General features: G+C 46.7%; 12 protein-coding genes across 12 annotated transcripts; 4 read left to right on the top strand and 8 right to left on the bottom strand.

Annotated features, from left to right (window-relative positions):
- Window positions 1-81: 81 nt before the first annotated feature.
- SERLADRAFT_466511 (uncharacterized protein) lies at window positions 82-2,042 on the bottom strand (the record flags this gene model as incomplete). Its single annotated transcript, XM_007317886.1, has 7 exons — window positions 82-657; window positions 714-1,018; window positions 1,070-1,311; window positions 1,371-1,461; window positions 1,516-1,632; window positions 1,698-1,811; window positions 1,868-2,042. 7 exons carry the CDS (start codon window positions 1,961-1,963, stop codon window positions 375-377), a joined length of 1,248 nt encoding a protein of 415 aa, XP_007317948.1.
- Window positions 2,043-2,151: 109 nt separating this feature from the next.
- On the bottom strand, window positions 2,152-4,249 carry SERLADRAFT_388352 (uncharacterized protein; the record flags this gene model as incomplete). The annotated part of the gene is made up of 11 exons (XM_007317885.1): window positions 2,152-2,293; window positions 2,352-2,417; window positions 2,477-2,761; window positions 2,822-2,879; window positions 2,936-3,052; window positions 3,106-3,168; window positions 3,223-3,325; window positions 3,373-3,388; window positions 3,446-3,701; window positions 3,767-3,919; window positions 3,969-4,249. 11 exons carry the CDS (start codon window positions 4,152-4,154, stop codon window positions 2,250-2,252), a joined length of 1,347 nt encoding a protein of 448 aa, XP_007317947.1.
- Window positions 4,250-4,358: 109 nt separating this feature from the next.
- On the bottom strand, window positions 4,359-4,749 carry SERLADRAFT_466505 (uncharacterized protein; the record flags this gene model as incomplete). The annotated part of the gene is made up of 1 exon (XM_007317884.1): window positions 4,359-4,749. A coding segment is annotated over one exon (351 nt), but the record flags the coding sequence as incomplete, so codon positions are not given.
- Window positions 4,750-5,750: 1,001 nt separating this feature from the next.
- SERLADRAFT_388350 (uncharacterized protein) lies at window positions 5,751-6,278 on the bottom strand (the record flags this gene model as incomplete). The annotated part of the gene is made up of 2 exons (XM_007317883.1): window positions 5,751-5,799; window positions 5,856-6,278. The coding sequence occupies 2 exons, from the start codon at window positions 6,109-6,111 to the stop codon at window positions 5,792-5,794; spliced, it is 264 nt and encodes an 87-aa protein (XP_007317945.1).
- Window positions 6,279-7,755: 1,477 nt separating this feature from the next.
- On the bottom strand, window positions 7,756-8,600 carry SERLADRAFT_348669 (uncharacterized protein; the record flags this gene model as incomplete). The annotated part of the gene is made up of 3 exons (XM_007317882.1): window positions 7,756-7,995; window positions 8,049-8,101; window positions 8,162-8,600. 3 exons carry the CDS (start codon window positions 8,598-8,600, stop codon window positions 7,756-7,758), a joined length of 732 nt encoding a protein of 243 aa, XP_007317944.1.
- A 134-nt stretch (window positions 8,601-8,734) lies between these two features.
- SERLADRAFT_369191 (uncharacterized protein) lies at window positions 8,735-8,947 on the top strand (the record flags this gene model as incomplete). The annotated part of the gene is made up of 1 exon (XM_007317881.1): window positions 8,735-8,947. The coding sequence occupies one exon, from the start codon at window positions 8,735-8,737 to the stop codon at window positions 8,945-8,947; it is 213 nt and encodes a 70-aa protein (XP_007317943.1).
- Window positions 8,948-9,253: 306 nt separating this feature from the next.
- On the top strand, window positions 9,254-10,261 carry NUZM (NUZM, NADH-ubiquinone oxidoreductase 21.3 kDa subunit; the record flags this gene model as incomplete). The annotated part of the gene is made up of 4 exons (XM_007317880.1): window positions 9,254-9,370; window positions 9,431-9,544; window positions 9,599-9,719; window positions 9,781-10,261. 4 exons carry the CDS (start codon window positions 9,301-9,303, stop codon window positions 10,022-10,024), a joined length of 549 nt encoding a protein of 182 aa, XP_007317942.1.
- Window positions 10,262-10,289: 28 nt separating this feature from the next.
- SERLADRAFT_448743 (uncharacterized protein) lies at window positions 10,290-12,030 on the bottom strand (the record flags this gene model as incomplete). Its single annotated transcript, XM_007317879.1, has 6 exons — window positions 10,290-10,536; window positions 10,602-10,996; window positions 11,050-11,239; window positions 11,293-11,371; window positions 11,426-11,723; window positions 11,780-12,030. The coding sequence occupies 5 exons, from the start codon at window positions 11,680-11,682 to the stop codon at window positions 10,417-10,419; spliced, it is 1,041 nt and encodes a 346-aa protein (XP_007317941.1).
- A 2,155-nt stretch (window positions 12,031-14,185) lies between these two features.
- SERLADRAFT_369188 (uncharacterized protein) lies at window positions 14,186-16,298 on the top strand (the record flags this gene model as incomplete). The annotated part of the gene is made up of 11 exons (XM_007317878.1): window positions 14,186-14,275; window positions 14,332-14,443; window positions 14,502-14,623; window positions 14,701-14,854; window positions 14,916-15,132; window positions 15,188-15,314; window positions 15,372-15,473; window positions 15,611-15,705; window positions 15,738-15,778; window positions 15,836-16,076; window positions 16,130-16,298. The coding sequence occupies 11 exons, from the start codon at window positions 14,186-14,188 to the stop codon at window positions 16,296-16,298; spliced, it is 1,470 nt and encodes a 489-aa protein (XP_007317940.1).
- A 661-nt stretch (window positions 16,299-16,959) lies between these two features.
- Window positions 16,960-18,329, bottom strand: SERLADRAFT_437548 (uncharacterized protein; the record flags this gene model as incomplete). The annotated part of the gene is made up of 4 exons (XM_007317877.1): window positions 16,960-17,331; window positions 17,385-18,172; window positions 18,221-18,272; window positions 18,324-18,329. 4 exons carry the CDS (start codon window positions 18,327-18,329, stop codon window positions 16,960-16,962), a joined length of 1,218 nt encoding a protein of 405 aa, XP_007317939.1.
- A 292-nt stretch (window positions 18,330-18,621) lies between these two features.
- SERLADRAFT_369186 (uncharacterized protein) lies at window positions 18,622-18,834 on the bottom strand (the record flags this gene model as incomplete). Its single annotated transcript, XM_007317876.1, has 1 exon — window positions 18,622-18,834. The coding sequence occupies one exon, from the start codon at window positions 18,832-18,834 to the stop codon at window positions 18,622-18,624; it is 213 nt and encodes a 70-aa protein (XP_007317938.1).
- Window positions 18,835-18,925: 91 nt separating this feature from the next.
- SERLADRAFT_348482 (uncharacterized protein) lies at window positions 18,926-21,099 on the top strand (the record flags this gene model as incomplete). Its single annotated transcript, XM_007317875.1, has 7 exons — window positions 18,926-19,231; window positions 19,287-19,565; window positions 19,651-19,801; window positions 19,862-20,190; window positions 20,248-20,412; window positions 20,483-20,712; window positions 20,775-21,099. 7 exons carry the CDS (start codon window positions 18,926-18,928, stop codon window positions 21,097-21,099), a joined length of 1,785 nt encoding a protein of 594 aa, XP_007317937.1.
- Between the last annotated feature and the right edge of the window lie 20 nt (window positions 21,100-21,119).

Below are 21,119 nucleotides of genomic sequence, written 5' to 3'. Positions count from 1 at the left end.
CCCGTACCTGGCACTGGCAATAATACAAATACATTGTCATATCACTCTGGACAGCTGCACTTTCGATTCCGGGTCTTGTTTCTAGATCTGGCTTTATTGCCGCACATGCGCTGACCTGCCAATGCTTTACATGATCAAGAGGGTACTGTATTCTATACGCGGTATAACTTTACGGTGTGACAAATGTATTATCTATAGAAGGAGATCTGCAATTTGAGTATTTCTGTCAGACCAAAATCCCGCAGCAGCCAATTTCCTTGGCGACTTCCCAGGTTTGTCGGAAGAATACAATGTATAGCATCAGCGTCTAAACGTTGGCACAGTTAGGCAGAGAGCGGAGTAGGAGGGGTATATTATTAATGTGATCTCAAGGGTCACGAGTTGACCTTCTTCTTGCTTTGTCTTTTCTTGGGCTTGGTGGAGTCGGACATTTCTCCAGCTTCCTCGCCTTGATCTTGCCCCTTATTGTCCTCGATGGTGCCACTTGCGTCCCCATTAACCACTGGCACCTTGAGTTCTTCGGCAGACTTCAGAGTTTCGTTAGGCTTCTTCCCTTCTAGATCCCGCGACTGCTGAGGTTCATCCGTCCAACTCCACGCATCTCGGAACTCTCCGCGAACAAACGCCGTCAAGAAGAACGACAAAATGCAAGCGGGGCTAAGATGCCTACTAATTAGTTTCAAGAAAGTACTACGTGGAAGCTATCGACTTGCCTTAAATAAAGCAATGCAGGCTGGGCTTTTCCAAACACGTGCATGACGCTCATGGTAGTCACAAGCCCAACAATATACGCAGACAAGGCTGCATAGAAGTAAGGCTTACTGAAGGATCCTTGGGGGTTCCTAGACGACCGGATTGATCGATCATAGTCATAGCGTAAAGCCAAGGCAACAAAAGTTCCTGGTATAACAACGTCGCCAAGTCCGAGCATCGTGAAGCCCCTTGCCCCCGAGAACTCCATCGACTTTGGCCATAATAGCTTAATAGGCACATCTAAAGTAGTAGCGACTTTGACCATCTAAGAGATTTCAGCGATGCTATTACCCCTGCTCGGTAAACGTGGACTTACTACTTCAGTCCCGAACACCCAGTAAATATCGTAGAAGAATAGACCGGAGAGCAGGATACATCCCGTCTTGAAGGAATCGATCTTGAGTAACGACAGAGCATTGTGTGAGAAGGAAAGGGACAGAATGTCCGTCATGAGCACTGATTTGCGATCGGCATTGGAGAAGGAATAGATGTACGAAGGAAGCACTCCCAGTGGGAGTAAAAACAGTGTGGGGGTTCTTGCAGATACAGAAAAAAGCTCTATGTCCGCCGGTATCAGCGTTGCAACCCCAAATGACGGAAGACGTTGGTAACTATACCTCTAGGCCCTTTAAGCATCATGATGCGATTTCGGTCAAATTTTTTCCACCGGTCATTACCAACCACAAACCTGGTGAAAGAAACAAGAGACTAAATTACATGAGGTAAGCGTTGTCTTTCTGATGTTGACCGAAATATATTTACCTTCCACACGCTCCCTACACCAGCTACGGAAAAATACCATCCCAAGAACCAATTGATCCATTCTTTTCCAAAATATTTGACAATGAGATACATCCCCAATAGTGCAATAGAGCCGACCTGTCCCCGACAGATGTTTCAATTCGCGCGTTTCGGAATGTACAGCAGAAGCTGAAATGACTCACTAATGGGAAAAGCCACGCATCGCCTGAGGACATGCGATCAGGAATATCTTCGTCCTCATCATCTTCCTCCTGCAAGGGCACCTTGGGCGTAGAAAGTGGTTTACGTGGACGTTTCTGTGGCACATTTAGTCATAATTTTAACATGAATCAGGTTGAACAAGTCGACCCACCGGTAGGGATCCAAAAGCACCAGCATATATGGATATGCTGGCAAGACTGAGCAGTCCAGCGTAAGAGGAAAGGAGGTCCCAGTCTATGCTGTCCATGATGCTGTTCAACCACAAAAAATACGCACTTTGACAGCCTCTACACGCTGTAGTGTACTAAGTAGTGTCACGGTATACTGTAGTACACATCATTCAAGTTGGTGGATGAACGACCTTATTTGCGATTGTTTGAAAATGAGGCTGCCGGCAAACAGCTCGCCAAACCCTTGGGCCCCGCATGAGTTTGCATATCGTAATCGTAATCATGCACATTGCTCCAGTAGTAAAACAAGGGAAACCCATTTGGAATATGCTACAGCGTAATGTAGAATATACAAGGTTTAAATTAGTATCCTGACGCTATACCATTCTTTCTCGAATCACTGGCAGCTGTCCAGCATAGAATAACATTAACCATAATTCGTCGTGGATACAACCACAAACATACCATAAATTGTTCCGTCTTGCCGGACGACAGCTTGAACAACAGCAGCCACACGGTTGATGTCAACCACTAGTACGTATGCGAATTTAGCACGCAGTCATGTGGTGCAAGGAATGATTGCCAATTACCAGTCACATTGTGTCCTCTCTCTTTAAGAGCATCGACCAGTTCTGTGGGATAGATGTTGTCCACGTTTACTCTCAACGGGTACAATTGATCATGCAGCCTCCCATACTCGATCGCTTCGCTTACATCCATGCCCCATTCCAGGTTCAACATCGTCTGGAAAACTGCTCCGAAGATTTGGGAACCTCCAGAGCCTCCAATAGAAAGATAAAATGAGCCGTCGGCGTTCTCGACGATTGTAGGTACCATGGAAGATAAGGGCCGTTTACCGGGTTCTGGGTAGTTGTCTGTGTGAAAAGGAAGGATCTAGAAGCACATTTCGAGGTACAATGACAGAATTCACACACAAGGAGAGGGCCACAGTCCAAATCCATTCGCGATGCCAGGTGTTGAGAAATCGTCCATCTGCATGTGTAACTCAATCAGATTATTGGGGGACGCTCCACCGCCTAGTTACTCGCCTCATCGTTGAGAATGATACCGGTTTCGGAATCAAGTACTAGTGACCCAAAGACAAAGTTCACCGTAGACGTCAAGGAGACAGCCATGCCATCCTTGTCGATTGTGGAAGTATGGCTCTGAGGAGTATACTATTAGCGAGCCACTGGGTAGGATGGAAAGCAAGGCATACTGTTCCATGATCAACTTTGACATCGAATTCGGGGTTGTAATATTCCGGGGGGTGGGTGCGATCCTGCGTAAAGTTTCTGAGCATGCGTACGCAGCCAGTAGCATATAGCAAGCTTACGTCGGTTATGTTAGTCGATATTTCGTCAGCGAATTCCTTTGTGGAAATCTTGCCTATGCGATCACTGCTCTTGTCGTCAAAAGCTGGGTCACAAATCTTCGTACTACGCATCTGTTGAGCGCAATCCAGTTCTCCAATGAAATTACTCACCGCGCAGCAAACCCAACTTCGGTGATTGGTATAGGATTAGGCCGGAAGATGGTGTGAGATATTTACGACATACATTTCAAAACCTCCACGAGTCGATGAACGTTCAAACCCGTCCTTCCGTCGCCAATCAGATCATAGTGTTCCATTAAGTTGAGCATATGCAATAGCACGGGGCCGGAGGTAGGCGCGTCTGGCGTGTATACCTTCTTGCCACGATAAGTACCTTGCAAAGCCGGATATACTTTGACGGCATAATTGGCAAGATCTGCATGTGTCATGATACCTCCCGTTTCTTGCACTTTTCGGATTATCGAGTCAGCGATTGGTCCCTGCAATGGGCGTGATATTAAACGTGAGCAAGTTCCACCCGTTAATATTACTAGGTTGTATGCACCTCATAAAAAGCGCGAGCACCTTCTGAGGCTATAGTCGTAAGGGTCTTCGAAAAGTTGGTTCGTTTTATAGCATCCCCTTCGCGAAGGATATGGCCTTCCGGAGCGAACACTGCCTTCCAATCAGGGTAGCCTAGCATAATAGGGGAAAACATCTAGCTTGTATTGAGAAAAGCACTCCGTAGAAGGCGAATCATTAATCACCTTTATCCGGTTAGCTAATTCTGGATCAACGGTCCACTCGCGTGCCAAGTCTGCACTCGGTTGAACAAGTCGACTCCATGGTAGACTCCCCCAGCGCTTGTGAGCTTCCTCTAAGCCTCGTAGTTCGCCAGGAACACCACTTGCCAACCCGCCAAACATAGCCCCCATTGGATTGTTGCGATACATTGTTGTACTTGCCGAGGCAGGAGCTGTCTCCCGAAAATCTACTACATAGACTTCGGAAGATCCTCCAGGAGAAGGTGGTGGTATACGAACAGTCATAAAACCACCACCTCCAATGCCCGAACTATGAGTGTGTTGAGGCCAAGGAAATTTCGGTAAAACAAAAAAAGAATGAACTAACGAAAACATATTGACCACCCCAGTACACAAAGCAGCACTGATAGCTGCATCGACAGCATTGCCTCCATCTTTCATGATACCAACACCGATATCTGAGCAACGTCTATTTTCAGATGCAACAGCGCCATGTTCAGCTTTGACGAGATATGCTGGATTCCGAAGCGAACCGGATAAGGGTGTTAAGCTCTCTTCAGAGCCTTGATAAGCTACTTGATGGGTGGTCCAAAATACGCTCCTTCCAAGGAACCCGAATATACACAATGTGAAGAGTGTGTACAACCTAGCTTGAGCGTTCGACTGAGGCTTGTGATCATGGGTGTGAAGCGGAAGACCGGGGGTCTCTTCGGAAGAGATACGATCCTTGATATTGCCCAGCATGGTTCCCTCGGATGGCCCAAAGGCAGATATCTCCGGAGACTTCATCGAGCGAACGTGTTCAAAGAGAACGAAACGATAACCAACTGGCGTGTGCAGTGCGTGGTAGCAGTGATAGGTATTCGGGCCAACCTCGTGACAGCAATATATATGGCCATGCTGACGCGCTGACGGCCGAAACCGGCCATTTATAATCCACTGGGTCAGTCAGCAAAGATAAGACCACGCAGCTTGCAGCTTCTTGGCGCACCTGTCAATTTTTGTGGTAGGTGTTCATGAATATCTCTATGCAAGTCGGGGTAGTCTTCGAGGAACGTTTAAAGTTATCGACATCCGCGGTTGTCGATCACCTCTTTGCACAAAGAACCACGGTATGGCGCATTAGCTCACGTGGTCGGCACGTGCATCCCTCGATCATATATAAGGTCCCCGCTCGGAATCTTATCGCAGGTCGTCCCCAGAAAACACCTTTACGGCCGTTATACGCAAGCCCTGAGCATGCCAGCTCGTCTATCGTTGGGTTTTACAAACGAGGACACCGAATCTGTATCTGGTTTTGAACACTTCACTCATGCTTGGTGGGCACGAGGTTTTAATTTACGCGAACTTGAACTCATGATAACGTCATATTTCTACAGCATTTCTCCAACCGTGTCCAACGGACAAGTAATCAGGGGTACGTTCATTTTATCTAAACTGATTGTTCAAGATTGTTCATCGCTGCAATCGAACAGGGGCTTACGATAACAATTTCCGGCCATCCAAGCGTCGCAAGGCGATGGGTCTTAACCGTCGATTTGATCGCATGCTAGACCAGCTCAACTCTACGCGCTCATTCAGACGTACAGCAACTGCCCCTCGTAGCAGAGCTCGCTCTTCTGGCTCTTCGTCAGTCAGCAGTTACGACACTCCCAAGACCCCAGTAGACGCATATAGTGGACTAAGCGAAGGTAGACTAGGCAGCGATTTCACAATCCTCAAGTTAGGCAAGGTATCTCCAAGTTTTTCGAATCTCGACAAACCTATTACCAATGGGAGAATGGTCCGCGGATCCGGTCCCGGAAGTAGTATTTGTGCATCTGGTTCTATACCAGTAAGACTATATGCTCTTTGATCGAGCACTGAAGTGTGCTTTTCTCTGGCTCTTAGGCACCGCCCAACCACTGCAGAAAGCCTTTACCTGATTGGCTGGCTTGTACATTTTTAACTCTCCACGGCGACCATCCTTTGAGAAATCTGATTTTTCAACCTCACGGTGAACGAGAAGATCACTGTGCTCGGAATACGCCCTTCGAGCAGCGTGACCAAGATCCTCCAACGATTTGTCAGGAAGATGATGACATATTCTCTTTTTCTCCTTTTGATCAGTTACCCGTGCAGGCCGGAGAAGTATTTCCTTACTCATCCTCTGTAATTCAAAGGGATTCCAGAGAATGCCCACGCGAAGCGCGTCCGACGGATACTTTTGTTCTGGACCATAGTGCTGCAGCCCAAGCCCCTCTGCAGCCAATCTTCAGTACCGTTTTACCACACTCGACGCCTGTACTCGACGCCTTCGTATCGACGACTCCAGAACCCCGGCTGATTCCGAATTTACATGAAGTACATGCAACACAAATCGAAAACATCAACACAGAATGGGTTCCGTTCTCCAAGCCTGGCCCTGCATGTGCTACGCTCCCCTTCAAACTTCCTCCTTCAGCCCCTATCTTCGCTATCTCTGAAGTATTGGCTGTTTCCGCCGAACAGGAAAATAATGCCCTCCCTTTATCTGACTTCATGCTATCTGATGACTCCAGTAGTGTCCGGGAGACGACGGCAGATTCCAATTTCTTCAATGCTCCGGGGCCGATCTATTCTCAGAGCCGCCCAGTATGTTTTGACTCTCCCACAGAGGACCCCGTGTTGTCGGATGCTGTTGAGCCTGTCAACTACGATCTTGATGTGAAAAGCCTTGATTTCCATTGGCAGCCATTCTGCAGAAAGGGCGTTTTCAGGCAAGAACAACAGGATCATGAATTACCAGCTAATACTGCTATTGGAGGACTTTTGCGGCCTACGACGACACCAGATCTCAATCTTGAAGGCACTAACGTTGCATATTATCAATCGGCAGCAACTTCAGAGCTCGACTGGGACGAAAGTGGAGAAAACCTTGTTGACCTTTCAATGCTCAACTATAATGCATACCCCGAGTTTCCGCAAGAGGTTTACCGTAAAAGTCCTGCGTGTGACGATCATGCGAAGCTTGAACCTTTGATTAATCCGGAACCAGAGTGTCTTGACGATATCCCCTCTACACAGGAAGTACAGTCACCTGTAAAGTCATTTGCTCCAGCATCAGGGGTATTTATATCTCCTCTACGCGATTCTCCAAAGTCTGCAAGTTCAAAGACCCTTGAAAATCAAGCGATCACAGAGATCAAAACTACTAGTCAAATATCACCAGCGAAGTTTGACCGGGTCTGTTTTATATGTCGTCAATACTGTTTGCCCTAACTAATTTATCATTTGTGTGCGGAAGAATGCTTGCAAATCTCCAACGACCGAGAGCATAGAATCTGGGGGTTCACAGATCATCCCCGTTGATTTGGTATCAACCCCTCCTCGTTCTATCGAAATTTCTGGACCCTATACGCCAAGAAAAAATCACCCCTTGAGCTATCACGCTTCTCAGTTTGTGCTTGACAGGTCACCTTTCACGTCGAGACTATGCAAACAACGCGACCACCAGTATCTTAATCAAGGTGCAGAAGAAATAGAGGAAACGGGTTCACAATGTTCGAACGATACCATAGAATCCTGGACTGCCTCGTAACACGGTATACTACATCTACTACGTCTCCTGCGAAGAGATGAAAACAAATTACATAGATGATTTGATAAATGAAGCTATTGCTCTAATAGGTATAAAAATTGACCGAGAAAGAAGAAAAAAAAGACATCCGAAAGGAAGCAGCTCTAAGCAAGTGCGACAACAATGATAGCTAAATGCTGGTATCGTCAAGAAAATATGCGAGATGCGAAAAGGTGAAACCAAGAAACTTTACTACCAGCCAACTTCACCTCCCTCGAACGGTTGAATGGATACTCCTTTTTCGCCCTGCAGTTTTTGTAGTTTATACCGCTCAAGGGTATAGATTTCGTATGAAGCAGCAGCGAGCTTCATTGCCCGAAGATGATGTGGACGTGAGTTTGCTGCAATGGCATGTTTTCGAGATTGCCAGATACATGTTGCCAAGTTCATGCCAGAATTTGGGTCGGGTGCACCGTACCAATACATGATCAACTGCAGGAAGGACTATCAGAACAACAAAGACAATACAAATAGGAGTTATTTACGCCTCCGTTGAGTACGGCTTCTTCATGTGCTTTCTTATCTGCGTCGTATAATGCTGTGTGATAGGAACGAGTTCAGATAAAGAAGCGAAGCAAAGGCAAGCGAATATACTGACGGCCACCATCGCTGTCTGCCTTTCGTTTACTCCGGAAGACAACACAGTACCAATCTCTTTCTTCATTCTCCGGAAGCTCGAGTTCTGACCAATTGAAGGCGTCCGCATAGTCTGTCTCTGCATATAGCGAAGTAACGGGATGAAAATGATGCAATGCTTTATGCAGAGACAGCGATGCAGGGTCTATGTCGGGAAGGCGTGTTTCCGTCACGAGCGGGGGATAGTCAGACTGAACAATAATCGCAGGAGGTAGTGTATGTGGGAGCGACGACAGAAGAGGGGGTAAGTAGAGCACAGGCGACGTCGATTTTGTGAGACTTTTTGAATCAAAATCCGGTAGGACATGCGGGTCTCTCTCTTGCACGGACGAGTTCACGCGCTCAAGGGAAGCAGAGACCTTTACCAGTTCGGCAGGGTGAGGGGGGAAAGAGAAACCCATGTAAGCAAGAAGGTAAGAAGAGGTAAATATCTGCGAGGGAAGTCTTTCGGAGTACTGGTTGTGGGGAGACGTAGGAGATCGAGGGGAAAGTCTCACTACTTTATACTGGGGTGCTTGTATCCGTCAGCATCGCAATGTGGGCATCAATTTGTCGTATTGCGTCTCGAAATCTTATTTTTGGTGTAAAGTCCAAGGGGAAAACGGAGGATGTCGCGACTCGGAGGCTGGGTCCGTCAGCATTGCGTGATTTTGCGCACAAGTGTCAGAAGATAGTGCACGTACGCGACGGCTCACCATGCCATAGAAATCTATCGAGACTGTTCCGAAGCGTAGTAATTATACATTGAGTGATGGTTCGAGCGCTCCGAAGGTCATGAGGCCCTTGGAAATTTGAGATTGATGTATGGATCAAAACAAAGTTCACCCTCGAAGACGTACTGATCTCGTAAATGGCACCCAAGCCATCCTAAAAGTATGACTTACTAACAAAAGCTTAGATGCTTGTTGTCGCAAGGACAAAAAGGGGGTCCCTGTTTTTTTTTTAAGTTAATCGAAATCGATAAAGGGCAAGAAGTACGAAAGGGCGAAAAAGTCTCAAGTTCGGAGTAAACGCCCGACGACGCGCTCGCGACCACGTGGTATCCCGCTCCAACGCCACCACGGTCCTGACTCTCACTTGCCTTCCAGTCTGCCATCCCAAATGGCTACCAAGAAAGCAGCTGAGTCCACATTATACCATGTCCATCCAAAAGGATTCTGGAAGAAATTTCGTGAGTCTTATCTCAGAAATAACCATCAAAGTCCTTGCTAACATGCCTTGTTCGTCTCAGGTGACGCCGTCGTCGTGAACCCCGAAATTTCTTCTGGTATTCCTGTTGCCGGTATCAATCGGTGGCCACCGCCAGCCTCAAGGCCAGAGAAGTACTCTACGCCCGCAACAAAAGGTTTAGCGCCATTATTCAAGTTTTAATCAACACTCTACTGACGCTCTCGAACAGCTTCGGATCCTGCTCAAAACCCATACTGGAAACGAGATGTCCGCCGTGCTTATCCTCAGCTATCTGTTGTCACCCAGTCTCAGCTCGCTACCTTGTTGGTCCAGCAATCAGAAGCGAAAGCGTACGTATCATCCTGCCAGCAATGCATCGTGTTTTTCTTGTGCTAAGAGATAAAGATACAGTGTGCCTGCTCCTTCCGAAGGAAAAGAGGCGGAGAACGTCGAGAAGTCTGATTTGCTTGCGAAATCCTCCGAACCATTGGATCTTTCCGCTGTTATAGCCACTATCACCTCGACCAAAAAGGTTTACGACGAGTCCAATTTACCTCCAACGCTCCCCACCGCATTCAAGCGCTGGAGGCCGGAGTTGGCCCCCGATGCACCACATGATCCCAATGCATACTTCCCTATGGTGCTTTACAAATAGACCATTGTCGAGTTTTCAATACATTCACCTTTAATGGGCTCATAACCGAACTTTTGAATAGTCTTTCGTTAGTCCAAGAATTCTATTCGGGTTGTTGGAATTGAAGTCGAGGTGTGAGTGTTGCTCAACCGATAAGCTGATAACCTCGCGAAGTTCACGCTGGCATCGACTCCTTGTCGTGTTGTTTGCCTCACGATCCGACGACATCGCTACCACCCATTATTAATATCGGTATTGAATTAGTCCCGCAGCGTTGCAATTGGTGAGGGGTTTATACATGCTTCTGGAACAAGGTCCCATATTTCTATCTTTCATGCGAATCTCAAAAACGTTCCTATCGTTACACTAATCACAACAGCATATGCATGGATAATATTTTAAGCTATTCAAATCTATGGTGTCTCCTCCGGGCGAACAATCAATTTCTTCCCGCTAACGAGATTGTGCTGCAGCCTGTCTAGACCAGAAGAAATTCCATTGAATCCGTTCGGAAGCACTTCGATGGGAATAGGCTATACAGAAAAGGAAGACCATGAGCAGCTGTATGTGGTGATAACCAGGGGCAAGCAATACTTACTACTAAATCACCCTCTGCCAACATCCGTGTCAACTGACTGTAAAGACGTGCCCCAGACTCTCGTTTTTCAGGAGTGAGGAATGTTCCATATGTCATGAACAGTCTCTTATTATCTCCCGCTACAGCTTTGGCAGTGGGTGGGAGCACGACCGCCATTTCTCCGCCGGGGGCCAAAAGATTGTACCCCGCCTGTTGTGTATCTTCCAACGACACTGCGTCTATAACGAATGACACAGGGCTAGACGTGATCTTTGCCACCTCCTGGGCAAGTGACAGGGAGGGGAGATGGCGGTCGATTACATGCGAAGCGCCAATGGATTTCAGTAATGTGGTGTTGTGCGGGGAAGCAGTGGTAATGATGGGACTAAATCCTGACAGTTTTGCGAGCTGAATAGCTATGGAAATGTGAGAAAGTGGAGGGTTGAATGAGCGTGCAAGGATGGTCTACCTAATTGCCCCACTGCAGACGCCCCTGCCATGATGATTATAGCCTGGCCGCTATATCTCCCCTTTCCTCCCTCCTCCCATACCGGAACGAGACCGAAACCAGTTGGCTTGGGTGTATACAGAGCATTGCCAGCTGTCCCTAAAGCGAGAGGGATCGAAGCTGCCTGGTCGAGTGAGACGTTATCTGGCACCTGGAAATCATCTGTTGAGCAACTTGAAGTAAAACAAATGGAGACAATCTTACTAATGCTACTTGTTCTGCGGATGCGATGGTATATTCTTGAAACGTCGCTTGCCTATTCGTCATGAAGCCTTGGAATAACCTATCCCATTCCTTTAGATTAACAGGCTACCCTACAAGAAAATAGGCAACGTACACTTTATCTCCTTTGGCAACATTAGTTACGCCTTCGCCAAGCTTTGCGATCACTCCAGCGGCTTCATGGCCCTGAATGGAGGGATAGTTTTTCACCATGAAGAACCCATAAGCTTGGATTTTCCAATCGAGAGGGTTGAGGGTGGTGGCAAGAATTTTGACGAGTACCTCGCCAGGACCTGGCTCCTGTATTTCCTTCATAACTAAGGTATATTTTCCTTTTTCTTCAGGAAGCCAGAGAGCGCGTTGAGAAGACATCTTGTGAATGGCGATAATAGATTTCCGAGTGGAAGGGGGGACTGGGGAAGAGAGTTAGTGAATATGATGATGATGATGGTAAATTCAAGCTAAATACCTGCCAGGCAATCTCCATTATCTCCTGATACGGAATTCTCTCCCCTGGCTTGGGTGATGTGTGTTTACGGTGAACCAAAAGGGATTCCTAATCGTCTTCATTGATAGTTTACTTGTCATACTTACTAAGGCTCGAGCTTACGAATCGCATTTTGGATTCGCCTTCTGGTCAAGGACAACATACGTAGCACATACAGTATCTCTACATGCAGAGTCTGTCAAAATTCAAAGTACACCGCCTGAGAGGACGAGATCATGTGTTTATGGTCGGAAACAGCTCGACTTCGGCAGTCGTACACGGCTTGATCTTGGCTTGATGGCGCATCAAAATCTAGTTCATAAATTACAAGTAAGCCAGCGCCGAGAAAGAGCGGGGTAAATTTTGAACTACCTGAGTAAAGACCAAGTTAAGACGCTAACACGGACTGCACTGATCAGTCCATTGCGTCGTGATTTCGTTCGCGAGGTGACGTCGACCATCCAGCGCCGAGTATTCAGGCCTGATTCAGGATTTTCTCCGTACGGCCGGGATAAGTGCAGATGAGGAATATCAATGGCCGGGTGTGGACGTTTTGATTGAATATTTTGGTCTAACATACACCTGAGAGCGTTATTTTGCAAAGTTGTGCTTTCAAGTTGTATCAGACTTTGGCAAGTTCGCACGTTTATCATGCCACATTTTCATCGCTTCAAGTTCAGGTTGTTATCGAATAGCTCGTTGTAGTAGAGGACCTTGTCGTTGTTCCAAGCATGACTCTCCGAGTTTGGGCGATCTTGAAGAGGTAAACAAGTTCAAAATCAACGGTCCACAAACCGGCAATAACTTGAAACCACTCAGCCACCAACTGTTCACTGTAATTTCTGCAAGCCCCGGTTCTCCCTAACCTTTTATTTCGATACTGATGCTTCAAATCAACTCACGAACGTCAGGAATCCGCACACCGGCGCTCTCCCTTACACCTTTCGTCAAACACAAAGCGATATATCTGAGTCGGCGAGAAGGAGCTGGAGACTGAATAATGGAGGATAAGGCAGAGCAGAAATGCGAAGGCACCGTGGTGCATGTACCCGGTATTCATAAATATACCAATGTCTCCCTCGTTCATTTTGTTGACGAGTTTGAAAGCGGGAGCCGGGAAGGCGTTTATTATGTGTGTATTCCATCGAACGTCAGACGTCCGTTATCATTGATAATTATATGCTGTCAGATCAGGTACCATTCACCATCTTGAACAAAACGCAACCAATCATATTGCATTTGTCTACATCTACTGCACTATAAAGACCGAACTTGAGTGCACCAGACAATCGATGGCCTCACAACTTGTGGATGATAATTCTTTCCATCTTCGAACGTGTTAAAGTTCGATTCGAGTCTCAGCAACGGCAACAATCTCGTCCAATCTTACAGGAGTGTCACAGCACTTTAATCTAGGACATTATTTAAAGTCTTCATCGTTGCTGGCACCTGAAACAAGATTAATGACGATGGCCGCCGTTCAGAGTTGCCCCATAATTGACTCTCACAGATGAACCAAAGGAGCTGTCGCAGTCGAGAGGCACTGGCACCACGAAACCAAGTAACAGCAAATCAAACATGCGGATACGTAGTGGTCTCCCGCCTCCTATCAGCGGTTGACGAAGCGATGACAGAATTGGACACCCTTGAGTGCCGGGGTCTGGGGGTCCAAGGCACGTACACGGAGCATAGTGTTTATTTACGGATACACCAAAGGATCAGATCAATCATTGCGGGTTCAAGCTACAAAGCTGAACACACGCTTGAAGCTCCAACCAGCATATAACGTTGTGTTCTGCAGGTGAGACTCGTTGGATAAACAGCAAGTGTTGACTTTAATATTTGAATACGGATCATGACAGTTGTTGTACAGCCATATTCACTGGACCTCTGGTTCGCTGGACAACCCGTAAAGAAAGAGGATTCGCAGCATCCAGATCGGGATTGATAGACCAGTTATATCTACTACATCTCGATTTCTTGGTGTCAATGCCTGGAGCGAGCCGGTGATTGGTTGATTTATTCCCAAAATACATATGAACGTCACGCAGCTTGCATACTCGATACGTGCCTCGACTTTGAACCGCCAGCGAAAGCCCAAAGAGCAAGTAGTTCATCACGGCATCACATGTACGAGTGTATGATAGGGACACTCCATTGATCATAACGGTGACGGTGCCCGACTTTCCATGGCCAGTTTACGTATATGCATCGACCTTCATCAGTGATGGGCCCATCATATCATTCAAAGTCAAATGTGCAACTTGCGATTCCAATGACACTCACGGCATTTATGTCAAAGCCTCGGAGAGCACTCTTATGGTCAAATACATCATCCGGTTTTATAAAGGTAGTGAGTTGCAATTCTTTTCCAACCCAAGGTACACGATGTTGGAGGTAATTTCAGCCTTCTCCTACGCGTTTGTGACTGCTCTTGTTCTGTCTATCGCCATATCCAAATTTATGAGGAGACCTAATGTATGTTTCAAGTTGGCCTTCCTGGTTTTACTGGCTATTTTATTGACTCGTCGTAGGTTGATAGTATTCCATCAGTTGGCCCTGGTGGTCTGCTCACATCGTACTGGGCGGCTGTGAAGTTTATTTTTTATGCCCGCGAAATGTTACAAGAAGGATACACAAAGGCGAGTTCAATTTAGCGCCTCAACTGACTAACTTTCATCTAATGCACCCAAGTAGCATAAAGGCATGGCGTTTAAGATTCCGGGTTTATTCTGCTGGAATATCTTCCTGAGTGGCCCCAAGCTCGTTGAGGAGCTCCGGAGAGCCCCAGAAGATCACATATCTGCTCGTGAAAGAATCAGCGATGTGTGTAGCACATCTTCATTTGCCTGTGGTCAATAATAGATCATCACGCTAATATGCTACATTCAAAGATTTTGAAGCCCAGGTATACCATAGGCCATACGATAATTCACAACCCTTATCATATCCCAATTATCCTAACTCAGCTCACTCGTAACTTACCTGCTCAATTTCCGGACATTCTGGATGAAATCCAGGCTTCCTTTGATGATCATCTCCAATTGAATGGCTACGGTATTTTTCTTCAGTTTCTCTTCTATACTTCTTTTAACCAACAAATGTTTCCTCCGCGCAGAATGGACAAGCGTGCCTGCATTTGAGACCATCGTACAAGTCGTGTGTCGAACGAGCAACCGAGTCTTTGTTGGCCTCCCTCTATGTAACTGCATTAATCTTTCCAGCCCCAAGCTTATTTCCATTAGGCCGGATTGGAATGACTTGACCTCCGGATTTGCCCTCAGTGTGGTAAAGGTGGCGATCACAATCGACTTTTTCCCTAACTTCATGGCTCCGTACGTAGCAGCACCTCACTGAAATATACTCATTGTAATGACTCTGAACACATAGTTTGGTAAATAGACTCCTTTCAAACTTGCCTAAATCAGTGCAGCGTGGAATGAAGCATCTGCGGCCGATAATAGAGGAACGCCAGAAGTGTCTGGATGAATATGGGAGTGGTTGGGAGGACAAGCCGGTACGTCATGTTTGAACCGATAAATATTGGCATGCTCTGACGAGACATGTCTCCTAGAATGACATGCTGTCATGGCTTATGGACGAGGCACAAGGGGAAGAGCGTTCAGCAGAGAGTCTCACCAAGCGCATGTTATCAATTAACTTAGGCGCAATCCATGTATGTCGTCGTTATCATTTGAGTTCGTCGGTTATATTATTTACTGATCTTTTACTTTTACTTTTCACTGGAGACGACATCTATTGTATGTTCGCTTTCAAAGTTGATGTTGTAGCAAAAATTGAGCTTCATCATAGGGTTTTACACATGCATTGTTCTATTTGGCTGCTCATCCTCAGTACATCAATCCACTACGCGAAGAAGTCGAAGCCATTGTAGAGGAAGAAGGCTGGTCAAAAGCTGCATTAGCGAAGATGCGGACAGTTTCCTGAAGGAAACGCTCAGGTTTGATGGCCTTACTTTCAGTAAGCTCTCTTCTGTGGCAGACTACACCTTTTGGTTGACAGAGTTGTCCCCTGCAGTATCTATGCTCCGCAAGGCTGTGAAGGATTTCACGTTCTCCGACGGAACCTTCGTACCCGCTGGTTGTACAGTCTCTGTTGCATCAATGCCTATACACCGTGACAGTGACATATACAAAAATGCTGACATTTTCGACCCTTTTCGGTTTTCCAACGAGGAGCAGGAGGGAGAACAAGCTTGGCACCAGATGGCGTCCACTCATCCAGGGTATCTACCTTTTGGACACAGGAGAAGTGCTTGGTATGTTCCAAATGATGCCAGAGTTGATCACTGATTCACAAACTTGCATGTAGTCCTGGACGTTTTTTCACTGCAATTGAGTTGAAAACGATGCTAGCACATGTCGTTGTGACGTACGATGTCAAGTTTAGGGATGGCCAGCGCCCAGCCAATGTAACATTCGGTCCGGCCAATTCGCCAGATATGAAAGCAAAGATCTTGTTCAGAAAACGTGTAGTTTAGTAGGACTTTCGTACTAGGACATATGTAATTGAAGGTGTTGTAGCTTTTACAGCGGATTTGGCAAACCTTTCAGGTTAGGCTTGATCGATTGGTTGCCACCTTACCTGTGGTGAGCATTTCAGCGTTAAAATATATCGCATGACCGCTCGGGTTGCATGGCACTGTAGACCTACTGTATACAAAATACACAAATGTTGCGCTATCAATCAGTGTCTCGATGTTCAACTTAGAAGTGTATGCCATGCATGAGGGCTTGGTGGTTCATATCAGTTCAGCACACCCAATGGGCACTTCCTAGCCTGAGTTAGTGCTCTTATTAAGTCTCAATATTCCCCCCAAGCCATGAGTGGTCAAACGGTAAAAAGTTATAAATACAATAAATACAAAATTTACCCTACGTGTGGTAGTACACCATAATGTGTTTTAATTATAATTATATGCCTCGTGCTTGTCGCTTCTGTTCTCGAGCCATCTTCAGCTATTTTCGCTTTTTGCATTTGTTACTGTACAACCCCGCTATTCAGATCTCAGTTTCGGCCTTGTCGACTGAAGAGCCTGTAGTATGCTAGTCTCCCCAGCAAATTACTAACATGACAATTAATATCAGTAGTATGCCTAGAATATGAGTTCAGTTGAAAAACCACCAAGAGTCTTCAAAGCCTTAAAGAGCATCTCTATCGACCCCAATGCTTCGTATCTGTGTTTCCAATCTTCTCCCTTGGTCCTCGAGCGCCCTCTGCTCCTCGTACAACGCACGCTCTTTCGCCTCGCGCTCTTGCAGCGCCTTTTCTCGCTCCATCAAAAGGCGTTCCATGTCATTGAGCGTGAGCCATCCATAACGTTGATTGTGTACCCATGTTCCATTCGGAAACGAAACACGCCGGAGCGTCTTGCATGCACCACGCCACTTCACGGCGAGACCGGAGATCGTGGACATGTCATGCAAAGCATCTTCGGTATCCTTGGACAGTATGGTGATGGCACTCAAGGATCGAAAACTTGAAACGACCTCTTCAAAACCAGCCAGAATTTCCTGAGAGTTCAGTTTGAGTGTAGAGAACTGCGTTGTAATGAGAAGATACTTACGCTTGTGATTGAGCCGGAGACAGCATGCAGAAAGAACGAATCTAATGTAGATAAAGTAGTGGAAACCGTGCGAAGAGCACCCAAGATGTTCTGGGATGAGTTTCCAAGGTTAGTGATGACCCGCAAACTGTGCAAAGGCCCGGTGGAAAATGACAGTATCTTCATAGTGGTCGAAAGGAGGTTCTGGTTGAAAAGCCCAGGGTGAACGAGGCATACTTCTACTTCTTCTAGCGGACGTCCTGGGACAACGGCGGCTAATATGAGGGGAGACGCAGATATGCGAGTGAGCTTTGTGATCGCTGTTGGTTCGAGGGCGCACCCGACGACATAGCGGCCGCAGAATATGGCATTAGTGATATCGGGTTGCTCTAGCATCCACTTGGTGAAGTTAGTATCCCATGAGAGCGAGGACGTTAACGTTCGTAAATTGAAAGGACATCCGAAGAGGATGTCAGAATGGCGTCCTTCAATGAGGATCGTCAAGTCTGTGAGACGGGTCATGTTGTGTAAGGCTCGAGAGAGCAACTTGTAGAATGCTGGTAGAGCATCCCCTTCCTTTGTGATATCATCAATTTCGTATGAGCGAATCAGACCTGCTAAGGAAGGTCGGGCAGCGAGAGTCTGAAGACAGCGAATAGTCTTTTGAGTTGGCAAGATCTTGATGTTACGGTAGAGAACCTGTTCTGAGACTGCTTGAAACGTTCGATTCACTGTGGACAGAGTCGTCAATGTGGCGATATCTGAGGTGTAGAGTATTTGATGCAGAATTTCGACCGGAAGACTTGAATCTGAATAATTTGTTTGAGATCACCGCCAATTCTCTGCATTAAACTCACTGTGGCTCTTCTGATGTAGGTTCGGGTTGGTGGACAGATTGATATCATGAAGCTAGTGATAAAATGTGCTTAGAAAATATAAAAGAGCCGTTTGTGGTTTGACTCGCATGTGATCGTAGCAGGTGCATATTGTCGGTGGAGAGCAACGATTCTCTGTCGTCGAGAACTTGCTCGAAAGCTTGAAGTGAGTTCATTGCTGAATCGGAATTACTGCCCTTCGGCTGGTTCCACTATGTCTCATGTTAAGCATGAATATTGAAACAATTATAGATAACCCAGACCTCGTCTTCTGGAGCTGCTATTGATACTTGCACCCGCTGGTCACTGGCAAAGCTTATTAGGAAGCCGTGGGAAACTGCAGCGGTGACTGCGCTGTAGGGAAGACCAGGCTTGACCAGTTACTACAGCTTACTATCACTAATACTTAATTGACCATTAGATTTCAATTCATAGCTATCGTTACGGGCCTGTATCCCATTACAAGGACGCACATATCTCATGCCAACATCACCACGACGTTCCCGTACAAGAAGGCGTTTCTCCTCGACGTCCATAGGTGGAACATGGAACGGACAGTTTTCGCCAATCCCCTCGGCGCCATCCAATATTGCCATGTTTCGTGGTCGCCGTCAGCGCTCATTCTCTCCCGACGCCCGTGCTTCTAGCAATGCTCCAAGAGACAGCTCTGACATCGAGGATGACGTTATGGACAGGCATCGTGGATGTGATCGACATTCAATCAAATCAAGAGACCATAGCATCTCTCTAGAGAGGAGTAGGCCATTGATATACGCGTCTCTACCCCCTACACCTATCCTACCCTCTCCACCTGCGTCTCCACCTCCCCACAATCGAGTACCGCCCCCTCCAGCCGCAGAGCCTCATCAACCTTTGTTTTCGCTATGGGACTATCTTCGAGAAGAGCTTTTGGCTACAGATTTCGATTCACATCAGGAACTCAAATGGGAACGGGTCAGCAATTTTTTGAGTATTCCTCTGGCTATAGAAAAGGTATGTCCCATCTCTCCGTTCAAGTCACGACTCGATCCTGAGTGCAAGCCCTCAGATAATAGGTTTTGGCTTCATCCTATGTTTAGACTCATTCCTGTACACTTTCACCATATTACCTATTAGATTCGCACTCGCCGCATTCCGTTTCGCTGCAAACCTTGTTACATTTTCCAAGTCACACCTTCCTCCCTCTCAAAAAGCCGACATTATGCGCATGTTGCTCTTGTTAGTCTCCGTCACGATTCTCCTTCCACTAACGGATGCAAGCAAGATCTACCACTCTATCCGTGGGCAAGATACTATCAAACTATATGTCATCTTCAACGCGCTTGAAGTAGGCAATTCTACTATTTACCTGTTCTTCGAGTATCTGAATAAATATGTCGATTGTTCTTTTGTGTTCTTCTCTGATCTGTCAGATCGCCGACCGGCTGTGTGCGTCCATAGGTCAAGACATCCTTGATTGCTTATTTTCACGGTCCACCCTGGAGGTGCTCACACACAGACTTCCCGTGACGTCCCATACTCTTAGACCTTTCTTCTTCTTTGCACTCGCAGTCTTGTACACAGGTTGAGTATATTCTTCACCGCTATAGTTTCTCCTGACACGCTAAATCGAACCCACTGTAGTTGCTCACGCACTGGTCATGGTCTACCAGCTTCTCTCCCTAAACGTCGCCGTCAACTCTTACGACCACGCGCTCCTCACTCTCCTCATGTCTAATCAGTTTGTCGAGATAAAGGGCAGCGTGTTCAAGAAATTTGAGAAGGATAATCTCTTTCAGATCACCTGTGCAGACATCGTAGAGCGCTTCACGCTCACGCTCATGCTCTTCGTTGTCGCGTTTCGGAACCTTATTGAGCTGAGCGGATCCGAGTTTGACTTTACGGATGGTTTTTCCCTTCCAAAGAGTTTTGGATGGTTCCGTGGAAATAACGTCCTTTGGACGATCTCGTATGTACGTAAACACATCTTACTATCAGTTTTCTCTCACTGGCTTATCATAATATTTCAGCCTGTACTCACCGTGATGGCGTCAGAGATGCTTGTCGATTGGCTCAAACATGCGTTCATCACCAAGTTCAATCACATCCGGCCGTCTGTATACGAAAGATACACAGACGTCCTATGTCGGGATCTGGCGAGTGGTAGCGCCGCTGGCAGATTGGGCGCTCGCAAGGTCATTTACCCCAACTTACTATCTGCCATGATAGCTTGCTCACTCGCTGGTACTCACTTAAAACGCGCAGCACGCTTACGTTGATCAATCTCCCCTAGTAGCTCGTCGACTTGGATTCGCATCCCTCCCCCTCGCAGTCCTCGCCATCATCATCGGTCTCCAATCTCTCAACCTCGTTTTCTCCCTTGACTTTGATTTTACTTACGAGGAATGGAATCTCGAAACCGTAAGAGCCTTGTCAAGCGAAGAGATCGTTCATCTGGCCAAGTGGGCGGTGATGGGTGTAGCTTTTTGGCTTTGGTCAGTTGTCACTCGAATAGATTTCCTTACAATAAAGCTCACATTTCTAACATTCTTACCAGTTTTCTTGCGGTAAAAATACTCTTGGGGGTGAATCTTATCTCTTATGCAAACCGAAGACGCGCTGGGATGGAAGCACGGGCTGCGGCAGACGTAGTGAACGATTTTGGACGCGATCCAATTGGAGAAGGGCGAGAGGAGAAGGAATATAATAAGCAGTTGAAGAAGATGGTAGACGATTGGCGGGATAACGCCGCTGTAGTTGGAGAGATGGGAGAAGCAAGGGGGCCTAAGAATGGCAACGGTAGAGAGAAAGCAGACGGTGGTAAGAAAAGGGTCGAGTTGGAGGATCTCACACGTTTTACTATGGTCAAGCGGATTTGGTAGAAACTCAGTAGCAATGTATT

This window comes from Serpula lacrymans, assembly GCF_000218685.1.
Source record: "Serpula lacrymans var. lacrymans S7.9 unplaced genomic scaffold SERLAscaffold_6, whole genome shotgun sequence".
NCBI classification, from domain to species: domain Eukaryota; kingdom Fungi; phylum Basidiomycota; class Agaricomycetes; order Boletales; family Serpulaceae; genus Serpula; species Serpula lacrymans.
The sequence above is the reverse complement of the archived record's forward strand: the minus strand, read 5'-3'. Positions and strand labels throughout refer to the sequence as shown.